The sequence below is a fragment of the Anopheles darlingi genome, chromosome 2 (genome assembly GCF_943734745.1).
Source record: "Anopheles darlingi chromosome 2, idAnoDarlMG_H_01, whole genome shotgun sequence".
Lineage (NCBI taxonomy): Eukaryota > Metazoa > Arthropoda > Insecta > Diptera > Culicidae > Anopheles > Anopheles darlingi.
In genome coordinates this window covers 20,564,592-20,584,591 of record NC_064874.1, presented here as the reverse complement: position 1 = coordinate 20,584,591, position 20,000 = coordinate 20,564,592, and the positions used below count along the sequence as shown (strand labels likewise).

Below are 20,000 nucleotides of genomic sequence, written 5' to 3'. Positions count from 1 at the left end.
ATCCTTAGATAATCATTTCGAACATTAGTGCTAATTTACGTATAATTTACGTAACAATACCAACTTAGCATACGATCGATAGAGATCGAGTGAGCAACAAATGATACATAAAAACATAAACCCTTACACACGCTCTCGATGCAAAAAAACATTTTACTGGGTAGTTCGAGTTGCGTTTGCCTTGCTCTATTTTAGATACAATTTTCAAGCTTCCTCTTCATGCATCAAAACCGTATAACATTTGGCCATGAAATATTTGTGGGTTTAAAATAGCTAACACACAGGATGGTCGAATGTAGACTCACAGTGTTAAGAGTTCGCTCTTGTTGTTCTGTAAAGAACTTAACAAACTGATTCAATTACGATACTTCGCGCGAACGCTAAGTTTCGATTGACAACGTACCGGTAAAGCATTTACAGACAAGGCCGTTATGCGTACGATTAGGTTGTTTTGTTATCATTTCTTGTTTTCACTTACAATTTCGTTAAATTCTGTAGCATGCATAGTCAATATAAAATAGAATCACATTTTATAATGCTTGGCGCATAGCGCTTTACAACACAAACCTTATTACTCCCATACATTCACCACGAATGAGATAATTTTGCTCATCGCGTTGATATTTTCCAGGGTAATGGCCATTTCATACTGCTTTCGTTTAAGTTTCTCTCCAAATTATATTATGTTTTTTCGATTTATATTTTACCTTCCTTAACTGCTTCCATTGGTACTTCATATTAACTATATTTTATTTTGTTTCTTTGTACCACGTTTGATATTTCTAGTTCGTTACTTCGTGTTTCACTAGAACCTAAGTGTTCGTTTAGTGAATGTATGATTCCCTACTACCGCCCAAAACAATAGCATATATACGGATGTTCTAACAAGTAAAGACAATGCCAATTCAGCAATGTTTTCTTTATTAACAACCAAGAATCACAAAGGAAGAAGGCAGAGGTAAACATGTCCCAAAGTTGTTCCCATCGAGCAATATAAGAGAGTGGATGGCTTTTGCAGTGTCTTGAGACGTATTTAGTTTGTGCACCGCGACAGAGAAGACCAAAACAATTCAACCAAAAAATAAATATAATTTAAATTATTAACTCACGGCGAAAACCTTCGATGTGACACACAGTGATGCACGCAAAAAATGTTCTTTTCTGTTGTGTTTCGGTATAGACCTGATTGTTTTCTGGCCATGGTATGTGTACGTGTTTCTTGTTGTTAGTATTTGCGAGTTATCCAAAAGCAACTAACAAACCAAATCGGCAATAACATACCAATTAGCTCCTAGATAATAGTGCCATTTTGTCCTAGGTTATTTCCGTCGTGTATTGCCTTTTAGACAAATTATTCGCAGCGTTTTGCTGTACACACCAACAACAGTTTCATGATCGTTCGCTCTGTTTCAAGCTAATGTGCAATTTTATTGGTGGAACCTAAAGCTAAAAAGTAAAACATCAGCCCTTAAAATTGGAGCATCCGCTAGTCATCCTATTAAAAAATAAAAGAGAATTTTTTGTAAACTGTTACTTTTCACATTTGCACAAAGGCCCTAATAATGTCCCTTGTTTTATTATCAATGCTTCATATCCTTCGCAGCTGAAGAAAGTTTGCAAACAATATCCTCCTCCGTTATCAATAGACAGCTCTATTCAGTGATGTACGATTATAGCTCAATAGTCCACAAACAACTAGATTGCGATATGTAGAGCAATGTGGGAGCATAAGATTACCGTGATCAACCTTTGGCGGACAGCGCGCTGCATACAAGTTAAGGGAAGGGTACGGTGTATGAAGTGACCAAACTGAAAGAGTATCCTAATCTGATGGGTAATTGGCCGTACAATAAACGTTGAAGAGCAATATTGTGTACATCTATTGTCAGATAGGATATAATCTAGTAAATGCTATATAGTTACTCAAATCAGATGCTTCAGGGCGAGTTCACATTAGGTATGAAAAATATATGGAGGAGACGAATGTACAACGTGCAGCGAGGCACTCACTAAGATAAGAAAGAAAGACTTTTTTTCTAACGCAAAATTACCCAAATTGAAGATCCGATGGAAATATCCATTTGTTTGGTAAACCTTAACAAAAGCAAAGCTACACTAAGAATCACAAAACTCCGTACGTACAATAATTGTAAAACACCATCACCACCAGAAGCTAGAATGTTTTATGTTTGTTTTATTGTTCCGGAATAAATCAATTTTACTCAAATCATCTGGTCGACTAATTGTTTGGTTTATATCGATTGTTTTATCCTATTCAAAATCGTTGACTACTACAGTCAGCCCCAGGGAATCGTCGATTCGTTGATCGCCCTCGATCAAACGTAAAGTCGCGGTGGAGGTCTCCTTCCTATCCCAACACTGTAGTTCTCCGGGGTGCAAAGTGCTCTAGAGAAGTTAACCAAAGGAGAATTTCATCGTTAGTCTGCAGTGTCGATCTGTTAATTTCACTTCACTAATCCCCGGGAACGTATTCACATTTCACGTGATTCGACGTCAGTCTAGAGGAAGTAGTTTTTTTTTAAACAAAATAAAAACCAAACCCTTATTCATAATCAATTGGCCTCTACTGTACCCGATTTCACCTGCCCGCACCAACACCAGCGAGCAGGTGGAGTGCTTGGGAGCATCTACGCATACGTGTTTTGTCGCGGAGGCAACTAGCCCCCATTCTCGGTTCTCGTTCGTTCTACCTCTCTGGCGCTATTCCTCGACGGCTTGACACGCTCCAGTACCATCTCCCAGTGTAACCCTTTAGCACCCATCGTACAACCCTTTAGCATGTTATTTGATGCCGATACCATCGTCGGTGGAGGGGGGTGGGGTCCCATTCGATGGTAAACAATCGGCACCGATGAGCTAGAAGATCCTTGTCCGCGCTGGCAACCCGTGTGTATCACCACCATCATCATCACCGTATCGTCGTGTTGGTCAGCGTTGTCATGGTGCTCGCGTCGTAGTGTGCGACGGTAGTAGCGGCATTATGGCCTCTAGTGCTGCCGCCGCGTGTTTGCGTGTGGCAGTTGAGTTTGAAAGTTGGTCGCGTTCGGTCGGTGGTCGCCCGCGATCCCTCGGTTACGCTATAAGTGCTACGCGGCGACCGTAGCCACCCATTACCGTCTCACCAATTCTCACCGTCTCAAGTCGTCGAGCTCGTAGCCGAATGGTTCTTTGCTGCCGTTGCTGCTAGTGTTTTGTGTTCTTCTGTTTCTTTGGTTCGTGTGTGTGTGTGTTTGTCAGCGTGATGATGATGATGATGATGATGATACCTGAGAATTGTGGAATGGATTTAACCTGATGGGAATTACCACCAAGTCCAAGTGAAGTAAATGTTGGGCGGTGTGATTCGTCTACTGTCTGTCGGAGCGAGGGTGTAAAGTGGAGCCAACTCGATGCGCGGGCACCCGCGATATATACGCCCCCTTCCTCGCTAGTGAAATGATCAATTTGCGTGCGTACCGTATACTGTCGTGTCGTGTGCTGTGAATGTGTGTGTGTGTGTGTGTGTGTGTGTGTGTGGGTAGGCCAAAGTTACCTGCCTCTCGGTTGTTCTCAGGAAGAAGTAAAGGAAGAAAAAGAAGCGTATGGTACGTGTTCGTCGGCTGCCGTGTGTTGATGTTTCCGACCTGCACCGACCAGCCTGCTGAGTAGCGCTAATCGCAAGCTTGCGGTTTCCACCAGCGGTACCATAGCCAGCTAGGATCGTGTGTCACCATTGCGTTCTCCATCGCTTCCAGCACCCGCCTCATGAAACGGCGGTTCAAAGCGTAAACTTCCTAGAGCTGAATCCGGTCAACATCAGTAGCATCCAAAGCAAAACCTTGGCCGGTTGGCGAAATTTCGCTTTCACCCCTCGTGCGGTTTTTTGTTGTTGCACCGAGAGCAAAGTGGGCGGTAAAGAGAAGGTGCAGGAGGTGAAAGTGGCAACACAGCAGACTGCTGTGTAGATCTGTATCTGCGTGTAACGCAACAGCAAAACATCAACAAAGCTACCTCTAACGACGGTGCAGAAGAAGGAGGAGGTGCATCGATATCAAGAGCGGTGTCGGTGGCTGGCTGCAGCGGTGTGAAACTTTGTGCAGAGCTAGCTACCGGTGATCTTGGTGAAGAAAGTGAAGTGTGAAGATCATCGAAGGGAAAATACATCAGCACATCAGCATCTGCCGGGCGCGCCGTGTAAAGCAACGCAGCAGCAGCATCGCGAAAGTGCACCAGAGTCGCGGACGGTGCGGTTAGTGTCTTATCTTGAGGCGGATATCAGCCGAACTCAAAATGAGAATCCGAAGTTTACTCATCGCTCCGGCCACCGTCGGGCTGCTCGTTATTGGTAAGTAATCGCGAATTTATGTTGGTGCTTACGAGCGCAACAACAGAAAAGCACACGAACCGCTAGGAAGCCGTCTAGCCGTTTTTATGAGTCATGCGGAGGAATGTTGAACCAAACGTCAGCGAGATTACTACCACAGACAGAGAGACTCAGGGGTAGGGGTTCGCTTCAACGACACGACGACACTACAACGGTGCGTCTTGTGGTTACCGCTTTGCTTGCTCATTACCTGACCGACGGACGGACGGACGGATTGATGGATGGAGATAGGCGCGATGTGCCCCTCGCCGCGGCAGTGACACTCAAATGTGATACGAAGTGTGCATACACGCATACCGACACAGTGTACCGTCTTACCTGTCGTGTAAAGATGCGAAAAGATGTGATCTTCAAATGGCCAGTTTCGACAAAGGGCTCATGAAAGATGCACACTGCGCACTGCGTCATTAAGAAAGTTCCTCCAGACCCATGCTCCGATGGTGTCGTGGTGTGGAGGGATCCGGACTGTGGCATGATCTTTTTCTACCCACGTTCTTGGGACCGCGAAACAGAACAAAACGTACACACTCACCTGCACCAAACGGTACGGGCAAGCATGCACGACGATGCTGCCGATGATCGTGATGATGATGATCGTGATGATGATGGTTAAAGACGCGGAGAGTCAGTCAGCGCACACACAGAGACACCGACGACCACAAACCATCAAACGGTCAGGTGTGTGTCTGTATGCGTGAAGCAAAAGGGGAATCGGGGAGAAAAATGAAGAAAAAAAAGCCCACAACTCGAGGATCGAGGATCGAGAGACGGGCAGAGGAGGGCGAAGATGGGCTTCTACAGCGTAGCGTACACGCCACTGGCATTGGCAGAACCCCTCGCCAAAGAAAACACTGCGCAGGTTCGTCTTCTGTTGGTCGAGTGAAGTCTTTCGTTTCGTTTGTCGACTTCCTCACGACCTGTGGTTCGCTGGAATCGCTCTTCTTTGACTCCTAATTCTAGCCGCGTGGTTCGCTGCTAATTGGCTTGTTTATGGTGAGATCGGATGGAAGGGGGGCATTTAAGAAAGTTTTTTTTTCTTCTCTCAAACCAACGGTCAAACTAGTGCGCCGTGCGACGCACATTAACGTACCGTTGGACGGTTAGAATCGTGGTTCCTGTGCGTGCGTAGAAAGCTGACAATGAAGTGAGCTACGCCGTTGGCTCACGGATGAGGGCAGTAAAATTTCAATTTTAATTACACTTAGTTCACTTACAAATACAAGCTGGAGCTTTGTTAGAATGTGACCGGTGAATGCGCTTTACAAGAGGCCGCGCCCTTTCTGTGATTCGGAAATCCACCAGCACCAGGTTTGTTCTGTCCTAACGCAGCACGGGGGGTGCGAGAGGAAGATCGCTTTATTGCCTGGGAAAATTTGTGATTTCCCAATGAAATGGACTCATTTTACAAATGCGCTCTTTGACGAACATTGAACTATCGCTTTGAGGATAAGTGTTCGCCAGAATATTGTTTTAAAGGCTGTGCGTGCTTGTGTTCTTGTTCTAATAGCCAAACTTTAACCAGATTAATGCGAAGAATGAAGACTATACCAATCAATAATATAAACCTAAATAGATATGTGTCAAGGTGCTGCATAGCCGCACACTGTTTCGATTTATGCTCAGGATGGTCTGCTTAAGCATAATTGGCCCATATCCGGGGTTATCGATTCCGTATGGTTGCTAATACAATTAGCTCTCGGAACAGTGCAATTCCCAAACGTCGTTTTCGGATACTGCGTCTCCGACACCGAGCAGCACAGTTCAATCTCCTCCTTAAACCCATACAATCCTCCGGGCAACACGACCAAAACGAACCGCCGGACGCGGTGTGAACAGACATTGCAAAAGATGGCGTAATGTTACGTATGTTTGGGCTTCCTTTGAACCCCATCTTCTTCGTGTGATGGTTCGTGTTTCATGCGACCCACGTTCACACTTTAACAACAACGCGCCAGCGACGCTGGTGCGACAGGCGAGCGACGTGGAATTTCTTCAAAGAACCACCACCATGGCGGGATGAAAAGCCGAAAAGCCTTTCTCCAGTTTGTCGCGCGAAAGGAGGCCAACCAACCAACGCCGGGCACGATTCGATGAAGCGAAGCACGAGCAGTGAGAAGAGAGAATAAGGTGCGAAAGAGCATATTTTCGGAAATGTCGTTCTGTTCGTTCGTTCGTTCGTTCGTTCGTTGGGCAGTGATGATGACCACAGCACGCAAATGGATGGCCTCGGCGATACCCTCCTCGAGCGACGTCGTATGGTGTCAACTTCTTGATCTAGGGCACCCACCGTGCCAGAGGAAACCGACATGGAACCACAGCGCGCCAACCTGTTCAGATCGAGCGTCACTGACCACGGGCTGACCGTTGCGGTTGTGGACCGAGTCTCTCGGGGAACTCGTTTTCTTGTTCCAGATTTTTTTTCGGGGTTAAAGGCGCAGCGCTGACCGTCGGGAACACGATCCTCCGGAAGAGTGGATCAAGCCCTCCGAACGAACCAGAGGTTCATGATGGTCCGCCTTTTGGTCGATCGGAGACTTTCTCGTCATGCACTAGATGGAAGGGATTTTCTATTTTTAGAAGACAAGATAAACAAACAGCAAAGTCAAACTTGATGGCAGACATGAAATGAAGGTAGCTACAGAACGATCTGCTTTACATTATTTGTGACAATCTTTCGAATATTTCAAGACATCATCCGGCCCACAGATGGGAAACATGCAAATAAAAGGGGAGAGTTTATTATGAAATTTGGATTGAATTACCGGGAAGGAAGTGCGTTGCGGTTTGCGGTCGCTTTGGCTTCGCTGGGGTGGTAGTGGAGGTTGAAGCGTGCAAGTCCAGAATATTAATGGAATTATTCTAATTCATGAGCTGTGGTTGTGTGTAGAGTGCAGAAAAATCGATTTGAAATATTTTAATAAATAAAATACGGACATAAAAACATATTTTTTTCGCAAAACACCACAAAAGACCACTCCACGATCCAGACCACTTTTATACTTATAATTGTTACACAAAAGTCTACATGGGCGGAAAATAATATCATTTTAGTAACATCTCAATAATCGACGTTATTTTATTCAATCCGTAATGCTTAACTTTCAGCTTCTGCTTAGCTTTATTTTCCACTCAAGCGAGAGCACCATTGATGATAATTTGTTATACGTATATTTAATCACAATAAAACAATTTGCTAATAGAAGAATGAGGAAACAATTTCAAGATTTACTAAATTACTATTGGCACATTCAATTGAATATCTGGTTTTATATCAGAATCCCTGCAAGGACTATAAAATGCGCAGCCGATCAGCAGTTTGCACTCTTGCTATTACGGGTGCTACACACCCACAGCTTACGGTACCCTTCGATCGCGAAAGGTATAGCGAACTGAATCCACATTCGGCTAAGCACCCACCTCTTAACCAATTAGGCCAACCAACCAGCCAAGAATTCATGTCTTTCAGCACCAACGCACCGCTTCGCGGGCGTAGCTAATAGCCCGGCTGACCTCATGCCCATGTTCGATCCGGCATTTCGCATCCTTCCAACCCTATGGTCGCCGTTTGTTCCAATGGTGTACCGTTCGTTCGACAACATCCTGCTAGCGTTAGCGTCTCTCTCTCGCTCGGAAACAGTGAAATGAATCATCGGCGCCCATTCGCGTACATCGTTACCACAGCGACAGAGCTCGCGGTGCGATGTTATGTTTGAATGTTAATGTTATTGACGCTCGGGAACCCCCGTATCACCATGGCGCTGGGGGTCCTAAGGCCAAGCATTTACTGCTATCTGCCTCCAGTAACCACGCGCTGTAAACAAAGGGGCAACTGGCCCCGGGTCGGATGCTTGAAAAGGGGTTCCCAGGAAGTGTCTCGAGATGATTGTGTACATTTTTAAAATTATGCATCACAACCGTTATAACCTTTACAACCGGTTGGTGATTCATTTCAGGGGAGGGAAAATTGTTACCAATACCGACGAGCTGATCGAATACCGATTATTTATTTGTTAAAAGAATACTCTCTCTCTCTCTCTCTACGGTTGGCCATGTTGTTGGTGCCCCCAAAACACCCCCGCCGGACGAAATCAAAGCATACAATACCGCACCCAGAGAGTCCCTCTTTCCCCCCTGTTGGTCTCGAACAAAGAGGAATCCACCCCTTGGATGCGGTTCAGTGGTTCATCAGCAGCAGCAGCATCATCATCATTCGCTCTCTTCATCTGGTTCTGGCTCGTCAACACCCATCCTGTCCGTTGGGCGGAAAAGTGCGGAAAATGAAACGCACTACTGGACACCGGCCTTTCGATCACATTTGAACGCCAACGCCACGGCATGAAACAGCTTTAAGTGGATAATGTTGAACCCAAACGGCCCCTCTGGGCTTGTCGAGAGCTCTCGTCTTTTATCGGCCTTTCAACGGCTCTGCTGGCAAAACAATGTCAAGCACTTTCGTTGAAATATTGATTTTATCACGAACGCCACTGTGCACGGCTCACGCACACACACACACACGAATACGTAGACTCTGCAGCACTGTTCTCGATGGCCTGTGCGGATGTCCCTGAGCATGACCAACACCCCACCACGCACCTGACACGCCGGTCGATGCAGAAGATGGAAGAAAGCAAATCCCCCGTATGTTGGACACGTTGGATATTTCTGGTGCAAATGATATGCTCGAAAGAAGCTTAGAGGGGAAGGGCCCGGCCATACTCTGCTGCTGGATATATATATGCGGTCGATGGAGCTGAAATTCGATTATTCCAATTCGTCACCTTCGTCGGTCGGTCACGTGACCGAACATTCTGATCTCCGTTCCCTTTCACCAGGCCCGAACTCGGACCGCCGCGCGCGGGATCGCTTGGTGCAGTGCAGTGTAGGAAACACTTAAAGTGCTATTAACGCTGACCAGCCCGCAGTCAAACGTCATTATTGTAATGACAGTCTTAGGAAGTGTCAGTACTAATTACAATAATGCGGCGTCGAACGAGTTTGGGATTGAGATTTTTGGTATCGTTTGTTGGTGTGCGTCACCACCACACTGGCGACAATCCTAATGAGTACGAAATAAGGGAGCTCAAGAGAAAGATCATTAATGCAGTGCACGATGGAGCTAAAATCACACTCAGATTACTTTTGCGAAACCTTTCCGAACGATTGGTAAACTGTTGAGCTCAATAGAACTGTTTGAACACGTACATGGCACATCGGGAGAGTATGACAAAACTCGTCGCAGATCGCAGTCATGGACGGGAGCCGCCGTCAATCAATCAATTGTTGTCCGGTGTGTTCCGTCTAAAGCTTGACGCGCATGATGATGATCGGCTTTGTACGTTCGGTTGCATAAGAACCGCGCGTACGTATCGATCCGTAGCGATCCGGCTGTTTAGCACACACTTCGCGCACCACGCTGTGCACGTGGCCGTCTATGTGTCCAAAGAAAGGGGGGGGGGGGGAGACCAAAAAACCGATCGCGATTGGATCACCGTCGGCCGCCCGGCGATGGTGCAATCATTGGATCGGAAACCCTTTGCGGTATTTCGCGTCATTTCGTGGTGGAAGGAGGAAGGTGGAAAGAAGAGAGGAAAACCCAATGTAAACCCCCTTTTACATGTTGTATTACACCTCCAAAACGGTGGCCTAATTGCAGAACAAATGGCCGACACGTGTCCAACCGGGAACGTGGAAAGTGGCGGCCGCTCGTTTCCAAACCGACCTCTTCTTGATGACTTCCTCGGCAAATGCTTTAGTCTCGGAGTTTATGGTTTTCCTCTACGAAGGCAACACACTGTTACCATCATTAGGCGCTCTCACTCACTTCGCTCTCCACGAATAGACGAGAAGCTAATGACTTCCTTATGCACAAACCGTATGCTCGGTGCAGGAAAACACTAAATCGGGACTAACGTCGGTCGGTGAAAGATGCCACAATAGCTACAATGTATGCTGGTGCTGAAGGTGTGAAAGGTGCTGTGCGCGGCTCTTACTCATCATGCATCCTTCCATTAGGTTTTCGCACTCGCAGGTTGAAAGGAACGATCAACGATCGAGCATATAAAGACGTATCCCCCCTCTCTCGACATCGAAGAGGATGCTTACATCCATTAAGGGATAGAATAAAGGGGACTTTGCGAACTTCAAGCTACGATGCGCCGTCTAAAAGCGGTGAATAGTTGTTCCAATGAATGCATAATCACTCCAAGATAGTGCCCGCGATCGCGATCGTCTTAATGATTCTATGAGTATGTGCCATTCTGGGGTCGCAGAATTCGCGGTTTGGGCTTTTTGCCTTCAGTTTCTTGTGCGTCACGTTGTGTCATGCGCTTCGTCATCGCCAAAGTGACGCTTTGCTGCTACTGCTTCAGGAGATTCTCCTACACCCGGCGTGTACGCAATTGGCACCGCCAAACCACCGCCTCTCTCTCTCTCTGTCTCTCGTCATCGGCGACATTTGTTTTGCTTCGTCGGGCACGTAATTATGCTGACGGGGTTGCTAGTTGGTCGCGACACGCTGCGTTCAGTGTTATGTCTGCTTTCCACCGTTTCCCTCTATCGCGGTCTCCATTCGATCCGATGATTAATGCCACTCCGCTCTGCTGCTGAGCCTCCTCCAACCAACCTTTCCGTCCTCTCCGTTTCCTTCCTTTCCGCGCATCTCGCACGCGACGGAAACGCTCAAGGAATGCTTTTAATTTTTTCTGTCTCAAGCTTCGCGATTTTCTCGGTTTCGTCTCGCGGTATGGCTCACACGGTTGTTGACCGTCCCGTCCATGGTGTCGTGTCGTGTCGTGTCGGTCGGGTGTTTGGCGAGAAAACTAATTGGCCTCAAGTGTACTGCTGCGTAACTTGATTCCTACAGCTGCCAGTATGGGAAACACACTGAGCATGCGAATATGTTGAGCACATAATTCACGCGAAAGCGTTCTTCTTCAAAAAATAGAAGAGAAGTCACTCATACTCAAATCCCACAATCGGCACTGATAAGAATCAATTGGTAGCCCTTATAAATCTTAGATCAAATCCCCGTTTTTGGTGCGGCTGTCAATGGTTTGATTGGATTGCGCTTTACGCACTCGACAGGAGGACAGGTGCTTCGTTTACTCGTGGCCCTTGCCGCTATCAGCATCGGCGCTCGCAATGCCTTCGGCGACACACTTAACTGACTTGCAAACAAATTCGCTTTCGCTTTGCTTTGGGACCGTTATCTTATCGCAACGGCGTGTCACCACAATGCAATGTCTCGGTCGGCCACCGCACCACATGGTTTTTAGGTTTATGTTTGTCGATTGTCTTTTCCGGTTCATTATAGTTTTATGTTCTCATTGAGGCCATCGCCACAATGCTTTCCAACAGCGCTGGTCGCAATCAACAAACATGTTCTAGGCGCATGGGTTGAAAACACTATCAACATTTCCCACTCGGACTGGCTGCAGTGCCGCATAAGTTAATTTACTATTTTTAAAGTGTTGGGTGTTTTGTTCCGTTTTTTTTTGTTCGTTTTTTTCCTTCAAGCAAGGTCAACGCTTTCCCTGCCCTGCGAGGGCCTTCGACGTAACCCGGCTTGCTTGAGCCTTTTCCTACGGTGGCTTTTCTCGCCACTCGCCGCCACCGGTTTTCTTGCGCCACACTAATGAATCGTTCACGAGGTTCGCTAAGCACGGCCACGAGACGGGAACCGCTCGGCGAAGGGAGGAAAGAGGTGTCCAATTTTCCTGTAATCTTGTTACCCGGGAGTACGGGGACCACCGTTATACCACACCAACAGACCAACCGACCGACTATTGCGCCAGAAGGTAGCGCTCCGTTTTGTGGTCGATTCCAATGTTTTTTTCCTACGTTGTTCGCCTTTTTCCGTTTGCAATCCGCTTCAGCAAAACCATTCATTCGAACTCCTTCGTTCGATTGGCGGTTTGTGAAAATGTAAGTGAAAGAAAAGCGATTTAGTTTTCCATTTTCGACTCTTTTTTTCTCTCTCTCTCTCTCTCTCTCTCTCTCTCCTTGAGGGTCTTACGTCTTCTCGGCCGGGCGGCCCTGTGTTGCGGTAAGGTTTCGCGCAAACACACACAAAAAAAGTGAAAACTGATCTTATTATGCAATTACGCGGAGCTCAATCTTGCGCGGCCGGTGCAGTACCGCCAGTTGAGCGCCAGTGTTGAGTGCCATACCACCATCAGCCACCAGCACTCGATCGATCTCGACCATCTACCGGCGATCGCGCGCGATCGATGCCAGGGGATGTTTATGCATTCAGTGGAGTTTAGCGTTTGTTCTGCTTTCATTTCGTCTTCTCCTTCGCCCGCCGATGCCAAAAAGGCGACCTTTCCGCTATCATATTCCACTCGTGACATTGAAAGCCAGCCCGAAAAGTGAATGTTGAATGCACTTTCTAGCCCCTATTGCTCGAGTGTTTCGCGTCTCGCGACCGAAGGCGTTTGTGGCCGGTTTCGACTCATCGACTCTCGAAATAGGAGGCCAAGTGTTCCGCTCCATTCTGCGCGAGACGTGCTCGGCTTCCCGGCGCGAATGCCGGACGGCGACACGGCCAATGTCGCTCGATCTTGAAGATCGAGATTAAAAAGGGCGCGCAAGCGAACGACAAACAAAGCCATCAATTTTTTAGTGTAATGTTTACTCGTTGTGGACCATTTTGTGGTGATCGATGCTGATGCTGCCGCGATTAGCACGGCAGCGTTCGAGGGTTTTACACGAATGTGGGTCGTAAAGATGTAGCTCAACGATGGTTGCTGCTGTTTACCAATATAGCGCAGGGTTTATCGCTTGCACCGTGAATCCAATTAGAGCAGTTGACACGTTCCCGAACAGACGGATCATAAAATAAAAACTAAAAACTAATGCTAGCGTAGCGGGAAATGTGGTTCTAATTTTTAGCAAATTGTAAACGCGTGACACATTCTATGACACGCTGTGGACACTTTACGACTTAAGCTCTTGCGATAACACGATCATAACCATAATGTGCAAGGTTAATGCATATTTCATAAAGTGTGTTTTTGTACGCTACAAAGCTGAACCGTAAAAAAAAAACCCCGTATGACTAGCGATTGCCATAGATCACTCTCTGAAGCGTATCCGTAAAAGGATCACAAAAGCAAAGCTGCAATGCATCGTACTAAGCGCACGGTTTTGTCTTTTGCAAATGAACCACTAATGTATCCATTCGCAATCGAGACGCCTATTGTTCACTTTGCACACTAGTTGGGCTACCGCCATTTCGTTTCTAATGGTCTGCTACCATTTTTGCGGCACACCGAAGTGAGCTACTTAAGAATTCCGCAAATACCGCGCTCCGGCACACAATGGGGCCTGTTTCGCAGTTCTAAATTCACCCCGCCCGTACGTCGTGGGGTGGTTGTTCGTCTTGAACGCATGCTTCACGGTAGAACCGGGGAGGGGCTGGCTTTGAGTGCTTTTTTTTTTGAGCGCCTTGGTACACCACATCATATGACGGTATCGTTGGTATCGTTGGGTCCACAAAACCGTGACCGACCGTGATTGGCGGTAATGACCTCAAATCGTTAGTGCAGCTCACCACAAGAAGAAAAAGAAGAAGAAGAAGAAGAAGAAGAAGTGCCTGTTCTATGGAAGGTATCCGAAATGCTTTGATTTCTTCATTGAACCTAGTCTACGGACTAGGAGGGACTTTTGCGGGTGTGCTGAGGGGGGAGGGTGGTGTATGATGTACGACAAGACACCCACGCACAGGGCGCACGGTGAGATATTCAGGTCAGCGATCGCAATGGCGCCTAAAAAGTGACCCCCGCGTTGCTGTGAGTCAGCGTAGCGCAAGTATGCTGATGCTGATGGAATGCCACGATTCGATAGAGCATAAAACGTGGACCTTTGTTGGACCGCGTTGGAGTGATCGTACGGATGGGGCCTTAGGTTGACTGCCACTAATGGCGGAGTCACGGCAACAGTCACGAACTTGGTTGCCAACGATGGTTGGAATGTTATTTTGGTTTGGGGGAAAATTTCTAAAATTCGTGCCGTTGACATTCGTTTTCCAGTTTCCGTTGGATCTTTTAATTTTATTTCTATGCTTAACATGAAACTCGACATAAACCATGATTATTTCTTGATGGATTATCGTATTTTTCAAGTTCTTCCCAAAAAACTTCGAAAAAAGAAATTCCAAAGCAACTCTGTCTGCAAATCAAAAGACTTGAAGACGAATAGGCGACGAACTCCTGCGCAAAGTTACTTCATAATGGCTAGATTGCTCTGCAGCTGCCGATGCTTTACCACAGCACATCAACACCATCCTAGTGGTAGAGCTGTTGTGCCGGCTAATTGAATGGCTTTAGTGTTAGGGCAGTGGCTGGCTTTCCCACGGAATCCTCAACCTCTCCCTCGACCAACCAAACCACTAAATCGGAACGGTGGTGGTTCCAGTTCATTCCGGTTTACACTTCGACCGCGCACCACCTTCTTCATCTGCCGCTGCCGGAAAATGTCTTCACCTGTCCGTCACCTTCCGTTGCGCCACGCGGTGTTTTCACTTTTCACGCACACAACGCACCGGCTGCCTCAGTCAACGGTCATCTGGCCTCTCTGACCGGTCTCGGCACTGGCGGAGAAATTGTCTTTAATCTCCGGTGCGCCACCACCACGCCCGGTACGCGAATTAGTGAAATGAAAAATGGGAAAACGGCGGCGAAGGAGGAAAACATTCGAACCAAATTACCTACCGGTGGCCACCGTACTCGTGACACGGACACTTTCCCGGGTATCCCGGGTCCACTGAACTAGCGACGAAGGCATTAACATTCATGGGCATGGGCACATGGTAATGAAATTATCTCCACCTGCCACAGGAGCCAGCTGAATGGTGATTATGTGGTGTGTTCACAGCATCGGCCACTACCGCGGGAAAAGAGTTCATCAGCAGCAGCAGCAGCAGCAGCAGCAGGCAACTCTATTAACCACCAAGACATACGCCGGGTTCATACGCCATCATCATCGTTGGGAGTTTGGTCGGAACAGGGTTATTATACTGAGAACGGCCGAACAATGCACGCATCGGTTTGCATAAGTCAATGTTGCGAAGGGTCCAAATCATACCTCTTTTGAGAAGCGTTACTGTGGTTGGAGCACCGCGTGTGGTGTGCGAATAAATTAAATCTCGTGACGGAGTTGGGAGCATGTGACTGAGTTGGGAAGCTCCAATCGTCTATCCACTACCACCGCTCACGCTCACAGTTTGCCGTAACCTTCGCTGATTGATTGACACTACTATCTCCTAGCATAGACGGGATGGTGTTCCATGAGTTTGCACAAAATGAAGCCAAAGTGGTAACGGTATTTTGACACATTTAAGAACATTCTTCGCACCACCAACAGCATCACCATCGTCGCGATCATGTGATCGCGAGCTAACGCACACTGCGCACACCATTCCTGCTCAGTCATGTTTTCAATCTGACCAAACCTTGAGGACTTTAATTGATGGTTTTTTTTTTGTCGGGTGCCAAAAAGGGGCGCGGTGTTGCTAGTACAGTAATGCTAGTAATGCTGGTGCTAGCCTCAAATAATTATCCCCCTTGCGCAACGTTCCACCCGCGACAAAGCCATCGCTAATCGGATTATACAGTTGTGGGTTCCCTCCACCAGCATTACGCAAAGAAACTGGAACGTAAACAAATTGATTATGCTACAATAAATCATCTTCCATTCGGTGAGCACTGTAACTGGCAACACAACTTGGCGCCTGGGAGTAAATTGGTTTCATTTTTCGGGGCCAACTTTTGCGTAGAAAATTCCTTTTACATCATCCAAACGAGTGATTATCAACGTTTTACGATCGCGCTTGTACCAATGCCGCTACATTCGGTCGACGTTGAGTAGTGGCAGCGAAACTGTCTAGACGTGGCCCGTTGGCCAAGAGGCTGAAGCTGAGACTAAACCGATGCAGCCAACCGATACGCTCATAAATCGAATGTTAAACAGAGCTTGGGAGAGGACACCTTTGATGGCTGCGTCGTAATGTCCACATTTGGCATCCTTTGTTGTTGTGTGGTAGTGGAATTGAATTTACTACTGGTCTGAGTATGGATGGTGCAGTATTACTTCATAAAGTTGTTCCTTTATTACCTTTTACCTTTTTTGAAGATCGCACGAAAGGCTTATCCTTGGAATCAAAAACCTGTATTGCTCTACTGTATTAAGTATCCTCTTGTATTACTTCTTGAAAGCTTAAGTACTTATAAAACTCAATATCAATCCGTACATAGAACACTAATGAATATGGAATACTACCGCTGGTACCGCTTCTTTCGTTCTACGATCACGAGCCCAAGATCCGCAAAATCCGCGCCGAAGAGAAGTCCGAAGAGGAGCCATTTTCTGCCAGCCATTTAATTAATGTTCCATTCTCTCTCCCTCTCCATTTTCAGCGCTTCTGCAATGCACCGCACCGACCGTGACGGCCGTTCAGACGGAAAAGGAAGCGTACTTCAATGGATCCGCTTATCTTAGGTTAAAGACGCCAATGACCCTATGGAGCTATTCGGCGATTAGTTTTAAGTCATGCCGAGGTAAGTTCCTGACCGCATCGAAACCACCTAGCAGCGTTCTGCAGTCCAAGGTTCATGCTGCTTGCAGTAGTGTTGTGCTTCGTTGGCCCCCGTTTGGATTGGCAGAAGAACCACGGTCGTAGTAGAACGCGGCGCGAGGTCTTTATTTTTGTTTTCATCCAACGCCCCCATCCAAAACGGCCTCCGAGCGTCACGCTTGAGCTCCAAATCGGAAAAATGTATTCCACGGAAGAGTCGGGGATAATGAAAAGCCGTCATAAAAATTACTTTATAAAAAAACAACGAAGCCCTCCGAAGCTCTGAAATTGCGCTCGTGAAGCACAATGGTCGATTTAGCAGCATGGAGGGAAATGGTTGAGGCCATGTCGGAGGGATACAGCCGGAGTGCCGGACGCTGCAGTGGCCGGTCGGTTGAAGCTGAAAGCTCATAAGCTCGTAACGGGTGCTGCTACCGTAATCGTACCGACTTCCTCATCAAAACATAAAAAAAAACCGCAAACAATAGTAAAAACAAAAACAGCAAAACCTTCCCCTTCAACGTGATTGGATGCTGCCCCCCTCGTGGTGCGATTGGAATGTACTTCAGAAGTAGGTGTGGAGTATGTGCCAGAGTAACACTAGCTAGCGCCAGAAGCCAGCCAGCCAGCCAGCTGGTAGCTTTTACGATGGTGCTAGTGCTAATCAGCATCCCAAACGGGCGGGCTTTCTATTTTGAAAGCGTTAAACCATCACTTATCACACGGCAATCACAGCTCGGCGGTAACCCGAATCGAGCTCGACGCTCGTACTGATTATTAATTAAAAGTAGTGATCCATTGGCAGTGGCCCTTCAATGATTCCCACGTTTGCCAGGTGTGAAACTATGTAGCGGCCAAGCTAAGAAACGCGATCCTCTCAACACATAACCCATATCTTGTCTTGTGGTTTGAGGGTGCGATACCGGAATAGCGACACCGGGTTCATGGGAGTGGAAGCCGAAGCCCGTTTTTAACAACAATGGGAAACCTGGGAATCGAACGACAATGCTGACCATTTGGCCCCGGGAGATTGTAATTGAATTCCGTTTACTAGAGCGCGGCGCAATGTTACCTAGCGCGAGAGACTTTCACTGTCAGTCTCTCTGTCCATCATTTGCTGTGCCGCTTTTCTGCGTTTCATCGGGCGTCAAACGATGATAACACGATTGAACCAGCTCATTTTCGACCACCGCTTACACCACCGGAAGAGCGTATGATCGGAGGAGATAGGGGATACCAAATGGAAACGCCTCTCACTTTCTATCAAATTCGCTGGATCGCTATTTTTTTCGGGGCGGAGAATGAAACAATGCTAGCGAAGCGGATTGATCGAGCGAAAAAGTGCCCCTTTTCCTCTCGATTTTGGTTAAACAGGAGAGCGCTTTTTGGTGATCACTCGATAGGAGGTTAAACAGAGCGTTTATGGATCGCACTCCTCTGTCGACACGATCGCAGTTATGTTTCATGCGAACACATAATTGACATGTCCTGGTGCATGCTTGTGTTCGGTGTAAGTACTACGCCGGGTGTTACATGCCCGTGTACAAGGTGGCAGCTGCAGCAGCACGTTGGTGTGGTGCTGATTCATGCCTTGCTCGTTGCGACTCCTTGCTACACGTTGTCCGGTTTTGGGCAGTTCGTGTTCGTGAAGGCGAAGAAACGAGTTAATCTCCCTGACATCATACACCCAGCAGCTGCGCCGACCGGCCGGTTGCTAGTGGTTTCCGTGAAGTTTCCATTTCTGGCACAAAGCACCAGACAAAGCAGCAGTTTGCGAACGACATAATGAGTCATTGTGTGTAGGCCGGTTTCCGTGGTATGCACTGACCAAATATCCTTTAATGAGATGTTATCCATAATGCGCTTAAGATGTCATCCTTCATGTGCGGTTCATCCAATGATCATCTACAGCAGTGGAAGAAACACATTTTTAGGAATACTTAGTTATGCCAGGAATTCATAATCTTCCCTGTGACTCAAGATCACGATCCTCCCTTGGAGTAGGACAAGAAGGTACAAAAGGTCGATGAAGATTCCACAACACGCCACAACAAAAGGGCTGCAATCAATGGCGCCGATGAACACATCGCCGTATCGTGTGCCCTCCCCTGTATGGGCTTTCGCTTCATTCGTTTCGCCTTGATATGCATTCCCTCATTGCAATTCCCTGCACTGTCGGCCTGGTGCCTGGTGGTGTTCTGACTCACACGTACACATGACTGCAACTGCATACCGTTGCAGAAGCCCCCCAATTAACCAATGCCCCTCCTCCACTCCACATCGTGCTTACCTTTGCCAACCTTTTCTTTTTTTTTTCGTGCGATCAAGATCGAGTTTTGCATGAAATGCGCACCTCGCATCGAGGAAGGTCGCGATGCAACGAGTACCACCCACAACGCGTAACGGTTACAACGTTGTACTGACTATGGGAGTTGTCCTATGGGTTTGTCGCTGGTTACACTGCCTTCGTGGAACGTTTAATTGGGGCGACAAACTGGGTTCCCCCGGGGAGGAGGAGTTGTAATGGCATGTTAGCTTCGGTGCGAGGTTGCAAAAATCTAGGTTCACGAATCCACGGACCGGACGGACTGACGAGATGGTCTGGATTCGCTTCGCCTTCCTTCCGGGGAAGTCTCTTTCGCCATTGACCCCGATGTGTGCAAGCACCGCTGTTCCGGTTTCCTCGCGCGCGTGTGTGTGTGACGCTCTCACACGTACGTCGGACGGTCCCCTTCTCCCCCTGGGGTTGACACTGTAAACGGGGAACATCAGCTGAAAAGACCATTTAGCGACATCGGTCAGCTTTTTGAGGTTATGGAGCGTAGTGTGTACACGGGAAAAATGTTCTCGTCCCCATTCGCGGTCGGGGTGTGGCCGGTCGGTAACGGTTCATTAAATGTCCAACAAATAATTCGTCGCCCGAGACCCGACGGCTGACCAAAGCACTCGCTGGCTGACCAAACAAAAGCAGCAACGCCGGACCGGACCGGACGCCATAATGCATATCTGTGCGTGCAGCGCCGAACCTGTCTGTCGTGTGTG

The 20,000-nt window shown here is 47.5% G+C and overlaps 2 protein-coding genes across 3 annotated transcripts in view; both read left to right on the top strand.

Annotated features, from left to right (window-relative positions):
* The window catches only part of LOC125948430 (uridine-cytidine kinase), a 5,849-nt gene extending 3,619 nt beyond the window's left edge, over window positions 1–2,230 (top strand). Inside the window, exon 7 of one of the 2 annotated variants that reach the window (XM_049674458.1) lies at window positions 1,604–2,230. In XM_049674458.1, the coding sequence (XP_049530415.1) occupies window positions 1,604–1,713 (110 nt within the window). In that variant the 3' untranslated portion in view covers window positions 1,714–2,230. Of the gene's footprint in view, window positions 1–786 lie in introns of both variants that reach the window. The other variant, XM_049674459.1, reaches the window with a different exon arrangement.
* A 571-nt stretch (window positions 2,231–2,801) lies between these two features.
* The window catches only part of LOC125948424 (protein crumbs), a 26,669-nt gene continuing 9,470 nt past the window's right edge, over window positions 2,802–20,000 (top strand). Inside the window, exons 1-2 of the mRNA XM_049674424.1 lie at window positions 2,802–4,345; window positions 16,801–16,941. Coding sequence (XP_049530381.1) covers window positions 4,291–4,345; window positions 16,801–16,941 — 196 coding nt within the window. The 5' untranslated portion in view covers window positions 2,802–4,290. The remainder of the gene's footprint in view (window positions 4,346–16,800; window positions 16,942–20,000) is intronic.